Source organism: Bombyx mandarina, chromosome 05, assembly GCF_030267445.1.
Source record: "Bombyx mandarina strain Sakado chromosome 05, ASM3026744v2".
NCBI lineage: Eukaryota > Metazoa > Arthropoda > Insecta > Lepidoptera > Bombycidae > Bombyx > Bombyx mandarina.
Genome location: NC_143212.1, coordinates 15779364 through 15799523, shown reverse-complemented (window position 1 = coordinate 15799523; position 20160 = coordinate 15779364). Strand labels below are relative to the sequence as shown.

At 40.3% G+C, this 20160-nt stretch overlaps 2 protein-coding genes and 1 pseudogene across 7 annotated transcripts in view; 1 reads left to right on the top strand and 2 right to left on the bottom strand.

The window, feature by feature from the left end:
• Corin (corin serine peptidase) overlaps positions 1-20160 on the top strand; it is a 114427-nt gene that overhangs the window by 21624 nt on the left and 72643 nt on the right. The window lies entirely within an intron of this gene.
• On the bottom strand, positions 4310-5762 carry LOC149503028 (activity-regulated cytoskeleton associated protein 2 pseudogene; annotated as a pseudogene). The gene has a single exon (XR_016323180.1). The product of XR_016323180.1 is annotated as an activity-regulated cytoskeleton associated protein 2 pseudogene (transcript).
• Dscam3 (Down syndrome cell adhesion molecule 3) overlaps positions 5777-20160 on the bottom strand; it is a 319922-nt gene continuing 305538 nt past the window's right edge. For 3 of the 5 annotated variants that reach the window (XM_089727908.1, XM_089727910.1, XM_089727909.1), the window contains exon 40: positions 5778-6084. In XM_089727908.1, the coding sequence (XP_089584034.1) occupies positions 5901-6084 (184 nt within the window). In that variant the 3' untranslated portion in view covers positions 5778-5900. Of the gene's footprint in view, positions 6085-20160 lie in introns of all 5 variants that reach the window. The other 2 variants (XM_089727911.1, XR_016323179.1) reach the window with 2 other exon arrangements.

The following is a 20160-nucleotide window of genomic DNA, read 5'->3' as shown; positions in this document are numbered from 1 at the left end:
CGCGCGTCATTGAGTACCCCAAAATTTTCAGGATAAATGAACATCCTTTCAATGTTTAGAAATTTATAAGTTGGTCAACCTATGAAATGCATAAATGTAATTAATGAATTATTATTTCATAATAAGTTTTACAAAAGTTAAGTAAGATCGACATCTCATACGTATGTTATTTGAATTTTTTTCATTTCCCACTCATCTTTTATGATTTGAACTAAACACCCTCTCGTGTTCGCTTATACAAATACAAGCTACTTACGAGTCGATACGTATGTACACGTTGGCTTCAAAACATTTGAAAAAATTCTCAAAGATGTTTTTCAAAGGGTAGAAAAGAATAATAAAGTTTCAGCTGAATCTAAAGGGGTCGAACGCAAAAGTGGTCGATTTGGCATATAATAGCCCATAGGTATATAGTGAGAGCTGTTGAAAATTACCGTAGTTCTGTCTCAATTTCTCATAAAACGCTAACAAGAGCGAAAAAGACAACCTGGGTAACTTTTTCAGCTTTCACTGTATATTAAAGCAAAATGGTTTTTTTCTCGGGTTGAAATTCTTCCGAAAAATTTTGGGGTACTCAATGACGCGCGCCAAGTACGATAAAATTTTTATTTTTTTATTTTTAAATTTTCAACAATTTTTTTTTAATTTTTTCATCTTTATGACGGTTTCTTGGTATTTTTTTGTATTTCACATATTTTTGTAGAGAATGAAAGCTATTGAAGTCTTCTTTTTTTTGTAAAGTGCAAATGTTATTGAGATGAGTTTTATAAACGTGGACTTGGCGCAATTTTTTACAGTGAAACTGTTTTTGTTCGGATTTCATATCTTTTTGTTAAGTATTATTTTTTGCTCATTTATTACTTAATAAAAATAAATTATAAATACAGTCAAAATCTGTTATAACGACACCGAAGGGACTGCTCATATTCAGTCGTAAAAACCGATAGTCGTAACAACCGGTGATGTTTAATGTGTATCGTGCAAGTACAAACAAATCGATAGGGAATTATTGGAAAAATATATTTATTCAACTATGTGCATTTTGTTTATTAAACATAAGTACAATGCATATTATTTTTCTGTGAGCATAAAATCTGTAATTTTGGTGTGTTTGGAGCACTTCTGCTGTGCATAGGTATTTTGTAATTCACGTTGGATTTTAATTAACGTATCGTCATAATTGCTGTGGATTTTGAACTGTTCATTAAAAAGAACAATCTTTCTTAATACACTAACAGCATTGATACCATCATTCAAAGTTGGCACAGTAAATTGTTCTTCAGAGTCTTCCTGTTAGTCATCTTCCTCTTGAACATCTCGTACAATATCTTCCGTAGCTCGTGCACAACTGTACTCTCTACTACATGCACATGTTTTGTTTCTAAGAAAAAAAAAACCCTACACTAAACGAAATCCTATTGTTTTCTTTCCTGATTTTAATAGTCATTGAAGACAAATGTGGGTACCTATTCAAATTGTTTACAATACAGCTTAGCCGGTCGTTCTAACAGATCTAATTCTCCGAAATATTAGTTAAATGTGGTCGTTTTATGAGGTATGTCGTTATTACCAATGTCGTAGAAAGCAATATTTTTAATAAGGCGGTCATATGGCATTCAGCCGGGACCTTTGTTCTAGGTTATTATAACCGGCATGTTGTTCTAAACGATGTCGCAGTAAACGGTTTTGACTGTAGTCACTCAGCTTAAAAGCTAATGAAACGCTCAATTAATTAGTGTTTTAATGTTAGGTGCCCGACTGGCATGAGACTCTCGGGTTGTCAGTTCCGGTATCGACCGGGGACGCGTGTATTCCGCTTCAAAGTCTGGCGCGCACTAATTGGGGGTGCGAATGATGCAACAGATGCGTGGGCGCGGGTAGCGCGGGGTGGGTCGTCGCGGCACGGACCTGAGTCACATTCTCTTTGGCTGCTGTTGCCCCGCGAAACGGAACGTTGCGTTACATACTCCCCCTCCAAGTTGGGAACGCGTCCCGAGTCCAACTTGGGACTGTTAGTCTGAAGACGCGGCGGCCTTCCTCTTTGCCTCTTTGGCATAATTGGATCCGTACTTGAATTTGACGGAGAGTGGGTTAAATCCGCGGTGTGATACTTGCCGATGACATTGTTTGACAAGTCTGCTATGAAGTACGTTGTAGGACTAACTATTTTTACTACGCGATACGGGCCATCCCGTCGTGGCATGAACTTACGTGTTACACCCCTAGACGCATAAGCAAGCCATAACGAAGGAAATACTCTTCCAGTAGGACTCGGGAGCAAGCCACGGCGGTGGCATCAACAAGTGCGTAGAGTTCTACCCATCTTGTAGCTACATCCTCTACCAGGAGTACCCATCGCTCCCCCTGCTCTCCTTCTGGCAGTGGCCCGAACAAATCGATTGCGAGAACCTCTCCTCGCTGTTGAAGCACAGGAGTGAGCCTATACGGCGGTACCGATATAGGCGGATGATCACCGGTATCAATGTGGTGCTCGGCGTAAAGGGTTGGGGCTCCCCCCACCCTAAAGATGTCTCCATTCTGCTGCAATAAATGTGATAGCTGCTGCCGTTCATCGGAGCCAAGCATAGAACCCTTATCATCACGCAGGAAGTCAGCAGTAGAAGCAAACATGCATGGCTTAGGGCACTCATATTCAATTGGATAGGTAACCCGTTTTCCCGAAAAATGCCAAGTGGATGAAGCAAAGTCAAGCACAATACCTGCCGCCACCAAAAAATCCATGCCAAGCAAAGTTTCATTATTTTGAGCATCTGGAAAAACAGTAAATTCAAGGGTTTCTGACCTTTCGGGACTTATCCTTACTTCTAGAGTAGTGAGCAAAACTCGGCGGGTGCGCGCGGAACCGTCTGCAAGCCTCACCCGACGCCTGGTTTCCTCACACGGATGGTTATGCTTTAACAGCAATTCATAAAGCAACGCACCGGCAACGCTACTCTTAGCTCCCGTATCCAACAAAGCATTACCTCGTATACCTAAAATTTGAACACTTAAAATTGATCTTAACCTAACCTGGTGCTCAGTAGAGTTACGGCCTGGCCACGGGGATCGGCGGTGCGAACAGCGAAGCGGTGGACGAGGCGACCATTCGCGCAGCACCGTTTGCAGGCCACGGGTACTCACGTTCGCCGCCGCGACTAGTAAGGAAGTCCGACAGCGAAATGTCTATATCGAAATTATCTCGATATTGCTTACAAATTAATAGTTTTTTGGTTCAGGACCTATTATTTGGAAAAGATTGTGAAGTACATGATTTGAATAAGAATCGGAGTATACCTATAGATGGAGAATTCCACAAGAAGTACGAGAAATACTTTGGGTGGCTAGACTTTCAAATAGCTGGTCTAGCTAGTATTACAGCTAATTTTTTTTTATTGCTTAGATGGGTGGACGAGCTCACAGCCCACCTTGTGTTAAGTGGTTACTGGAGCCCATAGACATCCACAACGTAAATGCGCCACCCACCTTGAGATATAAGTTCTAAGGTCTCAAGTATAGTTATAATGGCTGCCTCACCCTTCAAACCGAAACGCATTACTACTTCACGGCAGAAATAGGCAGGGTGGTAGTACCCACCCGTGTGGACTCACAAGAGGTCCTACCACCAGTAATTACGCAAATTATAATTTTGAGGATTTCATTTTTATTACACGATGTTATTCCTTCACCGTGGAAATCAATCGTGAACATTTGTTGAGTACGTATTTCATTACAAAAATTGGTACCCGCCTGATATTCGAACACCGGTGCATCGCTCAACACGATTGCACCGGACGTCCGTTAGGCCACGACGACTTTAAAAATATAAAATAAAAAATAAATAAAAAATATAAAAATTTCGGCGTTAATTTTTCGCGGCGAAAACAACTAAACTCATTTAATCACTGTACTATTCGCCGCGACTACCGCTCGACTCCGTGGCTCGCGCCGTCCGTATTCATGCATTTGTTTTGCTGGCCCGCCGCATCGCGCGATTCGCTCGGTACATTTCGCCGGTCGCTTCGCCGGTCGCCGGTGCGCGTGGCTTGTTAGGTACATTTCTATGCGCTTATTTAAGTCGCTAGACGCTTCGCCGTTCGCACCGCGCGAATATTCGTATCGGCGAATGTCCCGTGGCCAGGCTGTTACTCTGGGCAACACTTTTCACATTAGAATTAATCGTCGAAAAATGTCCGACGTTTTCCATGGTCACCCTATTTTCGTTCATCATGGTCACCCACCCTATCGCGGCCACTTGGTACCTCGGAATAACTATGTTTTGGTTCGGTACCACTCGAGTAACGCGTCAGGGGCCTATTCCTAGAACTAATATTATTGTTTATATTATGATTAAGTCTAGAATAATTTTGAAGTCTAACCTTGTTATCAGTACCGAAAAAGCGCGGAGGAAGAATCGCCTTAAAATCGGTAGGATAATAATTATTTTCATTATCAACAAAACATTGTTTACGATTATTAATATAAATGGACGACTTTACGGTGTTTGAAGTGCAAGCTGTATGCAACGAGCTGTCGCGATGAATAGAGTTCACTGAACTTGACAGCTGTGTATTTACTTTACCAATAGGTAAATCGGATGTGACTGATCGGGTCCGTGCAGCGTCGACGGCGTAATAACTTGCGTTACACTTTGTACACTGAGACCGAGTAACACCTTTGGTACCACACCCGTAACACGAGGATACAGCTTGCGTATTTTCGTTGTCGAATTTCGTTTTTGACGCTAATTTTAAACACTCATCACGAATATGTCCGTACTTTTTGCAATAAACACAGAACAGTCTTTTAACAATCGACGTAGATGATACATTATCAGTGTTCGTGTAGCGAGGCGCGGGGACTCGAACGGTGCTCGGCGCAGCGCTGTCGTCGCGTGGCGGGCCGCCAGCGCTGCAGCGGCGCCCGAGTTGAATATTTTCCGCGGCGTCATCCGCGCGTATGTATGCTGCGAAGTCGAAGCACTGGCGGGAACTTCGCCTACGGTACTACCCGATGAACGTGGTGTCGCTCGCTGAGGATGATGAATAAATTCAGGCGGACTGGTCTCGTAGATGGAGTCCTCGATATGGCGCGTTTTCTTTATAACGTGTCGTATGAAGTTATTTCGTCTCTTCTTAATCTTTTACGAACACGACGGTGTAGAAGGCCGTAAAGCATATCAATTTGAACTTTCTCACTAAGGTCACCAGGTGGGAGTCGAGCTAGTAGGGCTCGTGCTCTGGCAACGAAGATCTCCCGTCTTCTCTCTTTGTCCTTGCGACATTTTGAAGAGCTCTAAGTAGACTCGATGGGGCGGTCTGCAATCATCGAAAGCGCTTCGTAACGATGATAAAGCGTCGTCCCAGGAAGTGATGCTAGCTTTAACGCCTTGCCACCACACGGCTGCACTTCCGGCTAGTAACATCGAGAGTCCTCGTAACGCGATGGCGTGTCCTACGTCAGCACAATCTTTGTATGATTCGACCGCGTCAAGGAAACCGTCGAGTGAGTCGCCGGGCGCTCCGCTGAACCGCGCCGTGCATGACGCGAAGTTCCCAGAATGGTGAGCGGGCGTCGAGGAAGGCGGCGATGTCGGCTCCGACGTCGGTGTTGCTGATGATTCGAGTTGAGTTTTATGCTCAAAAACTCGGTCGAGTAGGCGTTCGAATGCTGCCATTTGACTTTCTTGTAATGACGCCATGTTGTTTGCGGTAAATGTTGGCGTCGGTCCCGCGGTTGAACCAATTTCTTCTTCAACGTCTTGAAAATCGAATTGACGCCGTGACTGACGACGAGTACGTGTCGTAATTACGTAGATTCACTCCGAAATACTAGTTAAAGGGCCCGCGCTTGGGCTGCCAGTTTAATGTTAGGTGCCCGACTGGCATGAGACTCTTGGGTTGTCAGTTCCGGTATCGACCGGGGACGCGTGTATTCCGCTTCAAAGTCTGGCGCGCACTAATTGGGGCCAATTGGGGGTGCGAATGATGCAACAGATGCGCGGGCGCGGGTAGCGCGGGGTGGGTCGTCGCGGCACGGACCTGAGTCACATTCCCTTTGGCTGCTGTTGCCCCGCGAAACGGAACGCTGCGTTACAGTGTAATAATAATCAACATCAACTTTTACAAATTTAAACCGAATTAAATTTTGTTTCAAATGTGAAGGGTAGATGACGCTGTTCTTAATTATTTCAGAATTTAAAATTAAAATCTGAAAGCCTTGAAACATCAATCCGCATAAATGTAATTTAAAAACTACAGTAAGAGGCTTAAATAAAAAGCTGAACTTAACTCAGCCTTAATTAGAATTTTCTTCGGAATTCAGTAGTAAAGTTCAAGTTATTTTGATGAAATCAAAACCGAAATATTCATAGCATCTTAAACAATCACCTACGAATAAATATTAGTTATTATATTATTTATTATTCGTAGACAATCACAACGGTTTTATAGTTTTGGGAAGGGATTTTTTGTAACGCCATCTCGTAAAGTATTTCGGTATTACATTACAAAACAAAATTGTTTCTCCAACAGTAACAACAGTACTTGCTTCGGCAGTACTTAAACTAAAATACTAACAGTAACAACATTAACGTTATTTAATGTATAAACCGTTCAATAAGAACTGCAAACTATCCCCTTGAAGCTACAGTTTATGTAGGAATAATGACTTTTTGGCGGGAACGCGAGGTGCGAAGTTGTGTGATTTGTTTTAATTTGTCTATTTAGTGTTTCTTCGGGTTTAAATGTGTAATAATAGTGGTTTATTAACTGTTTAATATCTGTGAAAGTGCACAAATGTGGGAAAATGAAACAAAGCCGCTGTACGTAACTTCTCGGTTTCCTCCAAAAAGTCCACTGAGATCTTAATAAATGACCACCACCATTTTACTGAGATTATATTTCATTCCATATCATCTCATCTCATTTCATTTCATCCCATTTGATTCATGTCTCAAATTAATCATCTTCATTTCATTTCACTCCATAATATCATTTTTCATAAAAATATGAATATAAATTAAAATAAGACATGACTTAAAGGTCTCAGTTACCAGGTCATAAAATCCATTACAAATAGGAATAATTCCAGCGCACCCTGGCGGCCGTAGATTCTCGAATATTTATAGTCTGTGGCATGTCACTTTTTACATCGAAAAAAGTCAGGATCGAAATTTTTGAGCGAGCCATAGTTTGTGGTGATAAAATTAATAATTTCAAGTAGATTAATTGTTGTAATTGATATAACTAGTTAATATCAGTAAAATAAAGTTGTGAGTGATTGATATAATATACAATTTAGGAACCAGAAGTACCGTAGAATTAAATAAAATTTCGCAATCTCAAAAAACTGTTCTGCTCACAGTAAACACAGTCGGTAGTCTGGCGCTCCGTTTACAACGGGATTTTTGAACGGAACTTGGCGCCAGATTCTACCGAATCTGTGGATGTATATAAGCAGAATCGAGCAGTTTCTACTAGATGTTAAATAATGAAAAAAAAACGCAATATTTATCAATCAACATTTTATCCACATCGTTAGAAGTTTCTCGAGTAAATTAATATATAATTTAAACTCCATCAAACCCTTCTCAAGATATTCTGGATTCAACGAAATTAAATTCTGTTAAGTCAATAAAATTTCAATTTAATCAACCATTAGTAATTGACATTAAGGATTGGTTGCTTTCTCGTGAACATTTCCTAATTTCAGAATTCTTTAAGAGCTCACCAGATTGTGTTGTGACGAAATCTTAATGTTGGGGCTACTAAATCAGCGATTTAAATTTATTAAGATTCAAAATGCCTATTGCAAAATGGTATTAGAAAAGTCACGCTCAATATTATTTCGTAAGAAAAAAAAATTGTGGCAATTGATTCCTAACGCGATGACCTGTGAGCCTTCTACCAGCTTTGTTCTATGCCCAAAATTTATTAATTAATTATATTAATGAATAGAAATATACCAAATTATTAATTTTTTTTAATCACGTAATTTTTTGTCATACGGAATGTCGAGGCTCCAAATCGGAAGACGATTACTTTCGCCTGATAGCAGTAAGTTTTCAATAGCTGGTTCCAACTAAACAGATTTTTAATTGTACTATCACTAATGAGTATGTAGTCATCAATGAAGAACGTCACATGTGGTCGCGATCCTCAGCAATGAGGGAACGATATAGAAGAAGAAGAATGAGTAATCGTAGTTTTCAAACCATGCATGTTTGCTGTATAGCAGAAATTGACAGAATGATGGAGAATGAGAGAGACCTATTTGATTTGAAGACAGACGTTGGGAATTCAGTATTGGAACTGCAAATAATTGAGGATACAACCACTATTGAAGGATGAAGAGCAGCTATATCAATAGCTCTAGAATGCAAGGGTTACATACTAACTAGTTTCACTAAGTCTCTCCGGGTATAGTTCAGAGGAACTCCAGTGTTAACGTATCTATATATATTAAAATGAATTGCTGTTCGTTAGTCTCGTTAAAACTCGAGAACGGCTGGACCGATTTGGCTAATTTTGGTCTTGAATTATTTGTATTAGTTCAGAGAAGGTTTAAAAGGTAGATAAATATGAAAATGCTCGGAATTAAATAAAAATAACAATTTTGTTTTCCCTCTGATGTGTCCCACGTCGGACGGATTCCTTTTTTTTTTGTTTTAAGTTTATTTTATACCAAAGTTTAGGTCTTTTATTTTTCAATTGAGGCACTACGAAGTCTGCCGGGTCAGCTAGTTGTTTAATAAATTGCTCCTTGCAGCGTTTGATGTCCCTTAATAGCAAGCTTAGTGGCCATACCTCGAAAGGAAACCTGACGGCCATAATGAAGATAAATAGAAATCTCAAGGCAGACTTTAATTTAAAATGTTTCGTTCACTGAAAAAATCTCGATCTTTCTGATTTATAAAGCTACAAAAGATTAATCTTCAACAAAGACCATCGCTCTGAATTTCGTTACATTAAAAAAAAAAAATGCTTTCTGATAAAGTAAATACATGCCGTTGTTTAGCTACTGAGTACAATTATATTTTCAATTTCGACTGAAGAATGTTCCATCTTTTATGGGCGGTACTATTTAGATAACGTTATTTAATAAATTATTTTTATAGATTACTGAAATGAACCGGCATATTGTCGTCGACTGTTTTATAAATATTCATTTATTTTAAACAAACACATCGCTTTTTTATCACATTGAACATGAATGAGTGGTGGTAGGACCTCTTGGAAGTCCACACGGGTAGGTACCACCACCCCGCCTATTTCTGCCGTGAAGCAGTAATGCGTTTCGGTTCGAACGGTGGGGTAGCCGTTGTAACTATACTGAGACCTTAGAACTTATATCTCGAGGTGGGTGGCGCATTTACGTTGTAGATGTCTATGGGCTCCAGTAACCACTTAACATCAGGTGGGCTGTGAGCTCGTCCATTCATCTAAGCAATAAAAAAAAAAAAATGAACTCATAGCCTACCTGGCAGAACCAAAGATCGTAGGCATCACGTAAATGCCACCACCGACCTTGACACATTTACTGGTGGTAGGGCGTCTTGTGTGAACGCACGGGTAGGCAGTGGCTTGGCTCTGCTCCTAGCATTGCTGAAGTCCATGGGCGACGGTAACCACTTACCATCAGGTAGGTCGTATGCTCGTCTGCCTACAAGGGCAATAAAAAAAGGTACCACCACCCTACCTATTTGCTAAGCTGTAATGTATTTAGCCTTGAAGGGTGCGGTAGCCGTTGTACTGAAAACCTAACACCTAACTTCGCAATAACAAAAAAAGACATGATGTCAAATACAGTGCTTTGTATTGTAATTTAAGCCAGACTGAAGCTTGCCACATTGAAATTACCCCAAATAATGATGAAAAACCCAGAAGAGAATTATCACGAGAGCCTTATAATATAATCCATGTCTCTAAAAATTTGTCAAGTTTACTAAGCTTTGTTTAAGTGAAGTGGAAATTCGTAGCTGTAACTCACGCACCTGTGGTAAGCAAACATTAAACTTAATTAAAACGAACATCTGGACGAAAGTCCCCGTGTTTATGTTTTATACAATAACCAGCGGACCCGACAGATGTTCGCCTGTATACGCCCCTTAAATCCGAAAATTTTAAACTCTTTATAAAAACTAGAGGTCCCGCAGTAGGTAGTCGAAATTCGACTATAATTAATTGGAATTGTAAGTTTGTACACTATTATGATTGTATTTTATACTTCTATAATCACAAATTTCGCCAAGACTACACTATAAAAAATATTAACAAAGACAAACAATATTTAATCTATTCTCAATTTGACCACAGACGTCAAGAACAAAAGTTTGACAATAAATAGTATGCATGCGTGTGTGCGTCAAATACAGGGTATGTAGTATGTGTAATGTTTTCTTTATTGAATTAATGTATCTTTTATGCATTATTTAAAAAAAATATTAGCATTGTGCACTTCTTCTCTGTATTCTTCATCTCCGTCCGCACAATTTTCGTAAAAAGGGATACAAAGTTTTTGCTTCATGTATTAATATATAGATAACAATTAGTAAAACATTTTCCAGCGGAGCAAATTGTGAATAGAATTCACTTGAGCCCACTAAATTTTTTAACTAAGTTGTTTGTTATTCGAAAGTCGATGAAACGAAAAAGGGACAATAAAAAGAGACAGACGCATAAGACAACGTGGGAGAAAATGAGCTAGGAAGCATTATACAGTGTTTCTTATATTCGTGGTTCTCTTTGTGCTCTGCTTCATACCTAATATTCGTACTTAATACATTCTGAATATTTTTTTTGTATTAAATACGAATAAAATGTAAAATAATTATAAAGCTTTGTATCAATCACTATGAACGTTACTAAAACCTACAATTATCCTCTTCCGGAAATTTTACATTCATCTCGTTATCTTGAAGCCAACATTTTTGAAGGTTTAACTTCTACCACGTTTGAATTGCACACATGTTTTTTTTATATCAAAAACGGTCCAGCCGTTTAGGAGGAGCTCACCAACATATAGATAGATAGAAGAATTATATATGTATATTAAGATAAGAAATAAGAAAGAAAGAGCTGCTATGCTGATTTGTTAAAAAAACATATGATAATACTATTTAATCGAATGCAAATTTATTTCGTGTACCGAAATATCACAGAAAAGAATATTTGTTTGGAAATTGTTTGCACCCTCGCGGTGAGGGCGACGAGTGGGAACTAAGCTGAGGCGTGACAGAGCGATAACTGACTTTTAAAAGTAAATATATTAAAAGCTTTTCAAGGCGCTACGGTCTGAAAAATAGGTGTCTTATGTGAGGCTTCCGGAATTTTCGCCTCGTCCATTAAAGTAGAAAGCATTCCTGATGTCGATGCGGTATGTTAAGAACTTACCAATGGTAGGTACCACCACCCCGCCTATTTCCGCCGTGAAGCAGTAATGCGTTTCGGTTCGAAGGGTGGGGTAGCCGTTGTAACTATACTGAGACCTTAGAACTTATATCTCGAGGTGGGTGGCGCATTTACGTTGTAGATGTCTATGGGCTCCAGTAACCACTTAACACCAGGTGGGCTGTGAGCTCGTCCATCCATCTAAGCAATAAAAAAAAAAAAAAAGATGAGGTTTGAGCTTGTCGATTTAACTAAGCTATAAATATCAGTCACTATAAACTCTAAGCTAATAAGCTGGTATCGTACCATTGTTTCTGCTGTGACATAGTCGTAATAATATGGTATTCTGGTTTGGAAGGATAAGGTAGCCGTAGATCCAACGCAGTTAATATTCCTCGTGCAAATTGTGGTGTCTATAGGCAACATTTAGCATGTAAGCTGAAACCTTATCTAGGCTCGCCCAAAAAATAATAGTAAAATCAGATCAAAATACACAATTGATGTGCCGCAGAAATAACCAATATTGTTTGGACAAATTTATCTTCACAAAATTCGACTCCATTTATTCAAAGCGTTGAGTGATACTTGAAATAAAGCCCCCCAACTCAATATTGTAGTGTTTAACAAACAGCGAAACTGGGATCTGTTTTAGAGCTTCGAATACTTTTAGAAATTCGTGTAGCCTGTTATTTTTTTGTAACCTATTGTTACGCGATGGGGTTCGGGCTAAATAAAAAGTTCCACGAAAGTACAAATTAAAATTGTATTAGCACTTAGAGTACTCACAGAACACTTTAAAATTTCTAATTCACTTCTTCTGCTTCGCTTCAGGTGATACGTGCGCTGTTTCGCTTCGAGTAGTTCCGATTACTAATTTACTGCGAGCCATCTTTGCAACGCTTTTAAAGTCGATACGACTTCCCTAGAATCGTCGAGCGCATTCCTCACAAGTCCAGTACCTTCGAAGTGTGTTTCCGCTATTTGACAAAAGATGGCGTTGTAGTTCTCGAGCGTTCAAGATGTTATTAGATCCTTCGATATTCGTTCGGCTATTCGGCGATAGATGGTGTTACTCTTACCGGCGTAACACTATTAACTATAGGAAGAAGAATTCGACATTATTTTGCCATAGAAGGATTTTGTCCTAATAACGAAAGGTAATTTCACCTAAAAACGTAACGTATATTATATTAAGTATACAGTATATTATAATATATACTATGGTACTTACACGTGGATCTCTTAGAACGATAATATGTTTTAGAAAGATCATATTCTTGTTTGTTCTTTAAATTATTGCCAAATAAGTGAAGTGGCGACATGTTCGACTACCATTGTTTTCTGTTGGCAATATGAAAATCTTTTATAAATTACGATCTGCTAAAAGTTAACAGTAACAAAACAAATTACTTGTGTTTGAAAATAATTTTGTCCTGTCGTATCACGAAGTACTTTCAAACATTCAAATCGATTTATATGCAAATCGTATATATGTAATCGATATATATGGAAAAAAATTTTGAAAGATATATCATAGATTACCTCGAAAACCTTCTATAAAACCAGGATTATCGAAAATCCACTGCAGACCACACTACTTTTCAAAGTTCATTACAGTGATAAATGTGTAGCTAAATTACATTGAACATCGAAGGGTTCAGTCGATCACAAAAACAATGCTCACCGGCCATAAATGTTTAATTGAAGTCATGAAATTAGCATCGCGACTTGTATAAAAAATTAAATGGGTGTCCCTTTCGGAGGACACGAAAGGATTTGGGAATGAAAATAAAAACAGATACGCATTTGAATGTATCAGGGATCGCTTTTCACATTTTTGTTTGGTCTCTTGACTGTATAATCCTCTTTTCGTTTCGGTTTCAATCAAGTGTAAACACAGCGTACCCTGCACAGTAATACCCTACAGTCCGGTACTTTTCGTGGTATCGAAGTCACTTTTTTCGTTTTATCCCTTTGATCATCGCCTGTGTGAGGCTTATAGGGAGATGAAGGAGGAGGCCTGTGCGTTGGTTGTTTGTTGCGTGTTGTCCTCCATAAACCTCATCAGAGCGGTCAATAAAACATTACTTATAATTACATGTTTATTCGCGTCAGCGACCGCGGTGGATCGCTGCACGTTGACCACTGACTGACTAACGTATGCTGCTCATTACTATATGCACAATAACTGCATAGTAAGCTAAGCCGGGCGGGGTATCATTCCCCTACATCTGCAATGGACCTTTTTGTCTTTTTTTTTATTGATTAGATGGGTGGACGGGCTCACAGTCCGCATAGTTGTTAAGTGGTTACTGGAGCCCATAGACATTCAAAACGTAAATGTGCCACCCACCTTGAAATATAAGTTCTAAGGTCTCAGTATAGTTACAACGGCTGCCGCACCCTTCGAACCGAAACGCATTACTGCTTCACGGCAGAAATAGGCAGGGTGGTACCTACCCGTGCGGACTCACAAGAGGTCCTACCACCAGTAAGTTATCACACTTTAGGAGAACGTGTTTACGGTCTCACATCATTGATAACAGAAATATATTGGTGGTATTTATCTACTGAGACTCACAATACTGGGAAATAGTCTGAGTATGAGCAGCGGTGAGTTTTTTATGAGCTTCAGTAATAGCGCCAGACATGCCCTAAGCACACGAGCCTTTTGCAAACAAAAATCTTCAAGTTGGAAAAAAGTAATACTTATTTTACATCCACTCAGACATCGACTGTCAACATCTAAGTTTAATGTTTCAGTTTCGCAAAGACAAACACACCCAGCTCGAGAACTCCATCGGTCCATCTGAGTTGTAATATAATGTTTAAGTTTCGTACCAAAACAAGCGTAATTAAGAGGCTGACAAATGGATCCCCTCTCTTCCCTCGCAGCTTGACGTGTCGCAACTTGTAAGTTTAATGCTCCGTTCACATCAAAGTAAAGTGAAGAGCTTGCTTGGTTTTCTGAGAATTTACGAGATTATTCTTTATTCAAAGAATTAAGACTTGGGACAGATTTTTGTATAAATGTTAGTAGGTAGATATAGAGGTGGGCAAAACATAAAATTTTATTTTTTTAGTATTTTCAAAATTGTCTGCCACAAAGTAAAACGTGCGATAATGGTCTGCCATTCTTAATTTCCGATAGTAATCTATATATATAAAAATGAATTGCTGTTCGTTAGTCTCGCTAAAACTCGAGAACGGCTGGACCGATTTGGCTAATTTTGGTCTTGAATTATTTGTGGAAGTTCAGGGAAGGTTTAAAAGGTAGATAAATATGAAAATGCTCGGAATTAATAAAAATAATAATTTTGTTTTTCCTTTGACGTGTCCTCCGTCGGAAGGATTCCTTTTGTTTGTTTTAATTTTATTTTATACAAAAGTTTAGGTCTTTTATTTATCGATTGAGGCACTACGAAGTCTGCCGGGTCAGCTAGTAATCTTTTTTTTTTTTTTTTTTAAAACAGCTGACCTTGTCTAATTTATTTAAAATTCGTCAAAAATCGATACCTGTCTTACCTGAGCGCTCGGCGCGTCCACCACTTTGAGCTTAGTGAGTCCCCACCTCATGCATGGTAGGTATAGGGGTCTCAATGTACAAAAATTCAGGTCTGGTCAAATACATACAGGTATTTGACCAGACGGGCTCTTAGACTAGAATACATGTTTTCAGAATAGAAAGTCATTTGGTGGATTTTGACGTGGTGCGACATTTTCGTCATTTTATTTAATTAATTTTAATGACTCAGGAGTGATATGTAGTCCTTTAAGATTTTCGTTAATATTATTGAAAAAGAATTAGCGTTCAAATAAGAGAAAATACCCAATCACTTAATACAGTTACTTAGCTACACAGAAAGGATCTTGACCCCAGATATAATAGATCTAGCGATGTCCTTGTTCACATTAAATCATGTTTCTCCAGGAACCGGGGGATAGAAGATCGTTATTTGAGCCGTTTGGCCAGACCTCTCCACTCCAATAATACGCATTCATTCTCCTCATGTCGTGGAAGATCTTCCACCGAGCGGGTGATACTGCTCGGTAGACCGACGGTCCGAATGTTGTTGTTCGGAACTTGTATATATGCAATATATTTTGAAAATATCGTCAGCCAGATTTAGGCATCTGTCAAATATCTTGTGTTCTTGGTATCTTGGTTACCTCCCACAGTGCATCATCATTTTACTGCAATTCGGCAAATTTTCATCAAAAACTCTATTTGATTTATTAAGCCTTTTATTGCATAGTTAGATAGAGTCCTAAGTTGCTACCGGGGCCCATAGACATCACAATGTTAATACCGTCACTTACCTTGAGACGTAAAATTGAAGTGTAGCTTGTGTAACGCCTGTCCCATCCCATAAAGCTGAACGCAAAACTGCTTTGTTGTAAAAATAAGCAGGATGGCCGTACCTACCCGTGCGGGCTCACAATACCCTCTTCCATCTGCTAATCTATAATTTTACGATTTCATATTTATTACACTGATCTTCCGGACTATTTTGGAAAAAAAATCCCTACTTTTTCGCGGAATCTACGGGCCGCTGAGAAAGTCACCTGTTTTTATTTCATCGAAACGAAAGCTTATACAAAAACCATTTCAATGAAATTGTGGTCGAGCCATTAACGCGAGCTTGATTGTGTTGTGAAGCCCAAACGCTGTGACCGTTAGAAACTGTTTAATGCTCTTTTATGAAGGCATTTTATCTAAAGCGAAAAGATTTTTATGGATTTTCAATTTCTTTTATGTCGATCGAAAGTAGGATTTTGTTAAAGGATCATTTATGTAATTATGTAATAAGATAAAAAAAAAACATAAATAAATATTTATTATTCCGACTTAGTACTCAAAACGCTTTGTTTTGTTCTGGTGACAAGTAATGTAGATTAGCCGATTTAAGTCTCACCTATTTCCGCTCAAAAACACAACTAGAGAAAGCCATTTAATTAATTTACTTCACCCACATAGCTCTTAGATAGGTTAAATTATATTCATATTACGGTTTTCGGTAATTACTTAATAATAAGTGGATTTCGACAATGCTTGCCTTTTTAATCTGATATAAAAATGCATACTATATGTTATCAAAAAAATTAGCACAGCCCAGTTTGGAACCAAAAACTATCTTGGTGCGGTGAGGCAGCAAACCTTCCTAAAATCTTCAGGACAATCTCATACAAAGCAACAAATAGTATTACATAACAGTTAATTGCCATACAATATTGTGCTAATAACGTAACACAGTTTAACACTTAACATAACGAAATGATTCTCATATAGGAGATTAGTCGGCGCACATTAGCGGTACACATTCCACAAATTCGACATGAAATATTCTCTGTAACAAGGTACAACAATATGGATGATGGTAAACGCGATCTAACACCAACAAATTTCGTTTACGGATTTATTAAAAATACTACCTACTAATGTGACTCAATAATATAACGATATCACAAAAAATATATTGCGTGCCATCCAAATTAAAATGCAAGTTATAAATTCGTTTATATGTTTTCAAATCTGGCGTAACTAATAACTAAATAGTAACTAGTATGACTAATATAGAATAATAATAGTAAATAAAATAACGTCATGCTTGCCACGATTTATTTTTACTATTGATGAAACAATTTTTTGTCAAAATCATGGAAATCCAGATCTCGAACCAGATTCCAGAACCTTCCTTAAATGGCAAACAGTTACTGTATAAAGTTTTAACTTTGTCGAATTATCGATATGTGAACGCATTGATGCGTAACGAAGTCCAGACCGAAAATTTAGTTTACCATAGAATCCGAAAAAAGTCATTTTTTTTAAACAAGTGTCAACGGCTGTTTAACATTGCATTTTGAGTATCTTTGTGATTTATTTGTGTCGTAGTCGTAGTTGTATTGATATCATTTCCGATCTTACGGACCAAATGATAAACAGTAGACGTCGCCCAAAACACTTCATTTTGGATCCTCCCGATCCACTTTTAGGTACTCCAAGCACCAGCCATCGCTGTCGTTGAACCCGTCGCTTGCGACGAAGGGATCGGCGAGTAAATTAACCCACAGACATAACCCACTGAGTTTCTCGCCAGATCTTCTCCGCGGGTCGCGTTTCCGATTTCCGACCCGGTGGTAGATTCTTTTTTTTTTTTTTATGATTCAAAGGTTACTGGTGGCCCGGAGGCCTTTCCAGTTTCACCAGGACACGTGGGCGAGCAAAGGCTCAGCCAGGAGAGGTGGGATTTGCTAACAGCTACCCGAGCGCCTCCGAAGGAGACCTAACAGCTCAAGAGTAGCTGCTTCGCGAATGAATCTACTACCGGATCGGAATCGCGACCCGCTGAGAAGATCCGGCGAGAAACTCAGCGAGCTGATTCATGGGTTAGGTTGCACGGCGAACTCTTTGTCGAGTTCGACGAGTACGGTTACCGAGGTCCCTAAGCCTGCTCCTAGTGTTAGAACTGAAGGCGTCTAATGCAAAGGTTATTGGATCTGATGGATCCGTAAGGACGTGTCTAGGGCGTCGACGGTGACTGGCTCCTGCGTGATCAGGATTCGGGGAGTAGTCAGCGGCGGCAACGATAAGGCGATTATCATGACGCATAGCCTTATCGAAGTACCGTTCCGACGCTGACTTCATGTATTTCTGGATAGATTCGAGGCCCAGGTCGTCGTGTAGGTCAACGTTCCTCACGAACCACGGAGTTCCGACGGCTAACCTGCAAAAGCGGGATTGTAAAGATTGGAGGGTGTCTATGTGTGTGCGGGCCGCGTGAGCGAACACCACACTCGCGTAAGTCATGACGGGCCTAATGCAAGTTTTGTAAAGTGTCACCTTGTTCCGAAGGGACATTTTACTCCGCTTACAGATCATGGGGTAGAGTCTACCGAGAATAAACGCGGCACGGTCACGGACTGATTTTATATGCGGGCGGAATGTCATCGATGCATCCAGGGTAACGCCCAGGTACTTGACCTTCCTGGCCCAGGGTATGGGTTGTCTAAAGAGAGTAATTGGGGGTGTGAGATTCCTCCTCCTAATCCGGGAGGAAATCCGTGTGGAGCTTCCCCTCTGAAATAGCACCGCAGTACTTTTCGCTGGGTTGATGTCTATGCGCCATTTTCGGAACCACTGGCCTAGGGCTAGGGCTGCGCTCTGAAGCTTCTTCGCGATTAGGGACTTGTTTCTACTGGAATAGTAAACAGTCGTATCGTCGGCGAATAAAGCTAAATGGGTCGGCGGCGACCGGGGAATATCGTTAACGAATAAGCTAAATAGGAGGGGTGAGAGGACAGAGCCTTGCGGGACTCCAGCTGTGAGAGATCGTGGGGAGGAGCGGGTTCCCTCGACTCGATATCGAAAAGAGCGGTTCGACAAGAAGTCCCGTATGATGAGCACGAGACTATCCGGCACGCCCATGTTGAATAGTTTGAAAATCAAACCATTGTGCCAGACTTTGTCGAACGCTTTTGCGACGTCGAAGAAGAGAGCTCCCGTGTATAACGGTTTTGGTCGATTAAGCCCCACAAGAATGTGCTCCGTGAGGCGGTGCACCTGTTGAACGCATGAGTGATTTGTACGGAATCCGAATTGTTCATCGATGAGAATGCCCTTGGATGAGACGAAGTCTCTGAGGCGTTTGTAGAGCAGACGCTCATACAGTTTGCCTAGAGACATGAGGAGGCTAATCGGGCGGTAGCTCGTCGGATGATTTTTTGGTTTACCGGGTTTATGTATGCCGATAACGTCCGCTTCTTTCCACACCGCGGGAAAGATACAGTTCGCCATAGCGGCATTGAAAATAGATGCCAACATCACGATGAGTTGGACGGGTAGAAGTTTAATAACGCGGTTGGATATACCGTCGGAACCGGGAGCCTTGCGAGGACGTAGGTCTTTGATCAAGTCTTTAACTTCCATCGGGGTGACGGGTGGTAACGCATCCGAGGGTGGCAAGGAGACTCTGCGTTCTACCTCACTGTCTACTAATTCTACATGAACAGGGTCCACGGATTGAGTGCTGGGCGTGCACTGGGTTTGCAATGTATCAGCCAGCAGCTCTGCTTTTTCGTCATCATCGAACGCCGCGAGTCGGCCTGAGGGGCCTACGAGGGGGGGCATAGTTACTACCGTATCCGATTTGAGAGTACGAGCTAAGCGGTAGTAAGACCTTTGGGAGGGCGCGAGTCCTTCTAAGAAATCAGACCATCTGGCATCTCGGACTTCGGCGATGCGAGACTTTACGTCGCGTTGTAAGGCACGCATTCGAATACGATTTTCCGCGGTTGGATACCTGTCGTAGGCGCGTATCGAGGCGTTCTTAGCTCTAAGGAGCTCCCTAATATCGTCGGGCAACCCGAAGCGGTAAAGGAAGTCCTCCGCTACAACTTGTTTCGATGACCTATCTAATGTCGAGGTGGTAGATTCTGCGAAGCACTGCTCTTGCTAAGGTTAGTGTTAGCAACGACGTCAGGTTTGAGCTCCGTGAGCACACATACTAGTTAAGGCTACGCTGAAATGGTCTTTCAAGACCATTAGTTTAGGTAGGCGAAACAAAAGTATCGATATACATATACACAGCTCTCGGCTGGTTTCTTTACGCATAACAACATCCCATTCGCATGACTGTAGCATGTCTGACGTTACTACAGAGGAAAATGGATAATCGCGCGATTATAATGATAATGTTGAGGGAACTAAAGGCTTTTGTTGTGTCCCTGTTGATTCGAGTAGAACAACGTTCTTGGATCGACATTTATCTTGAAG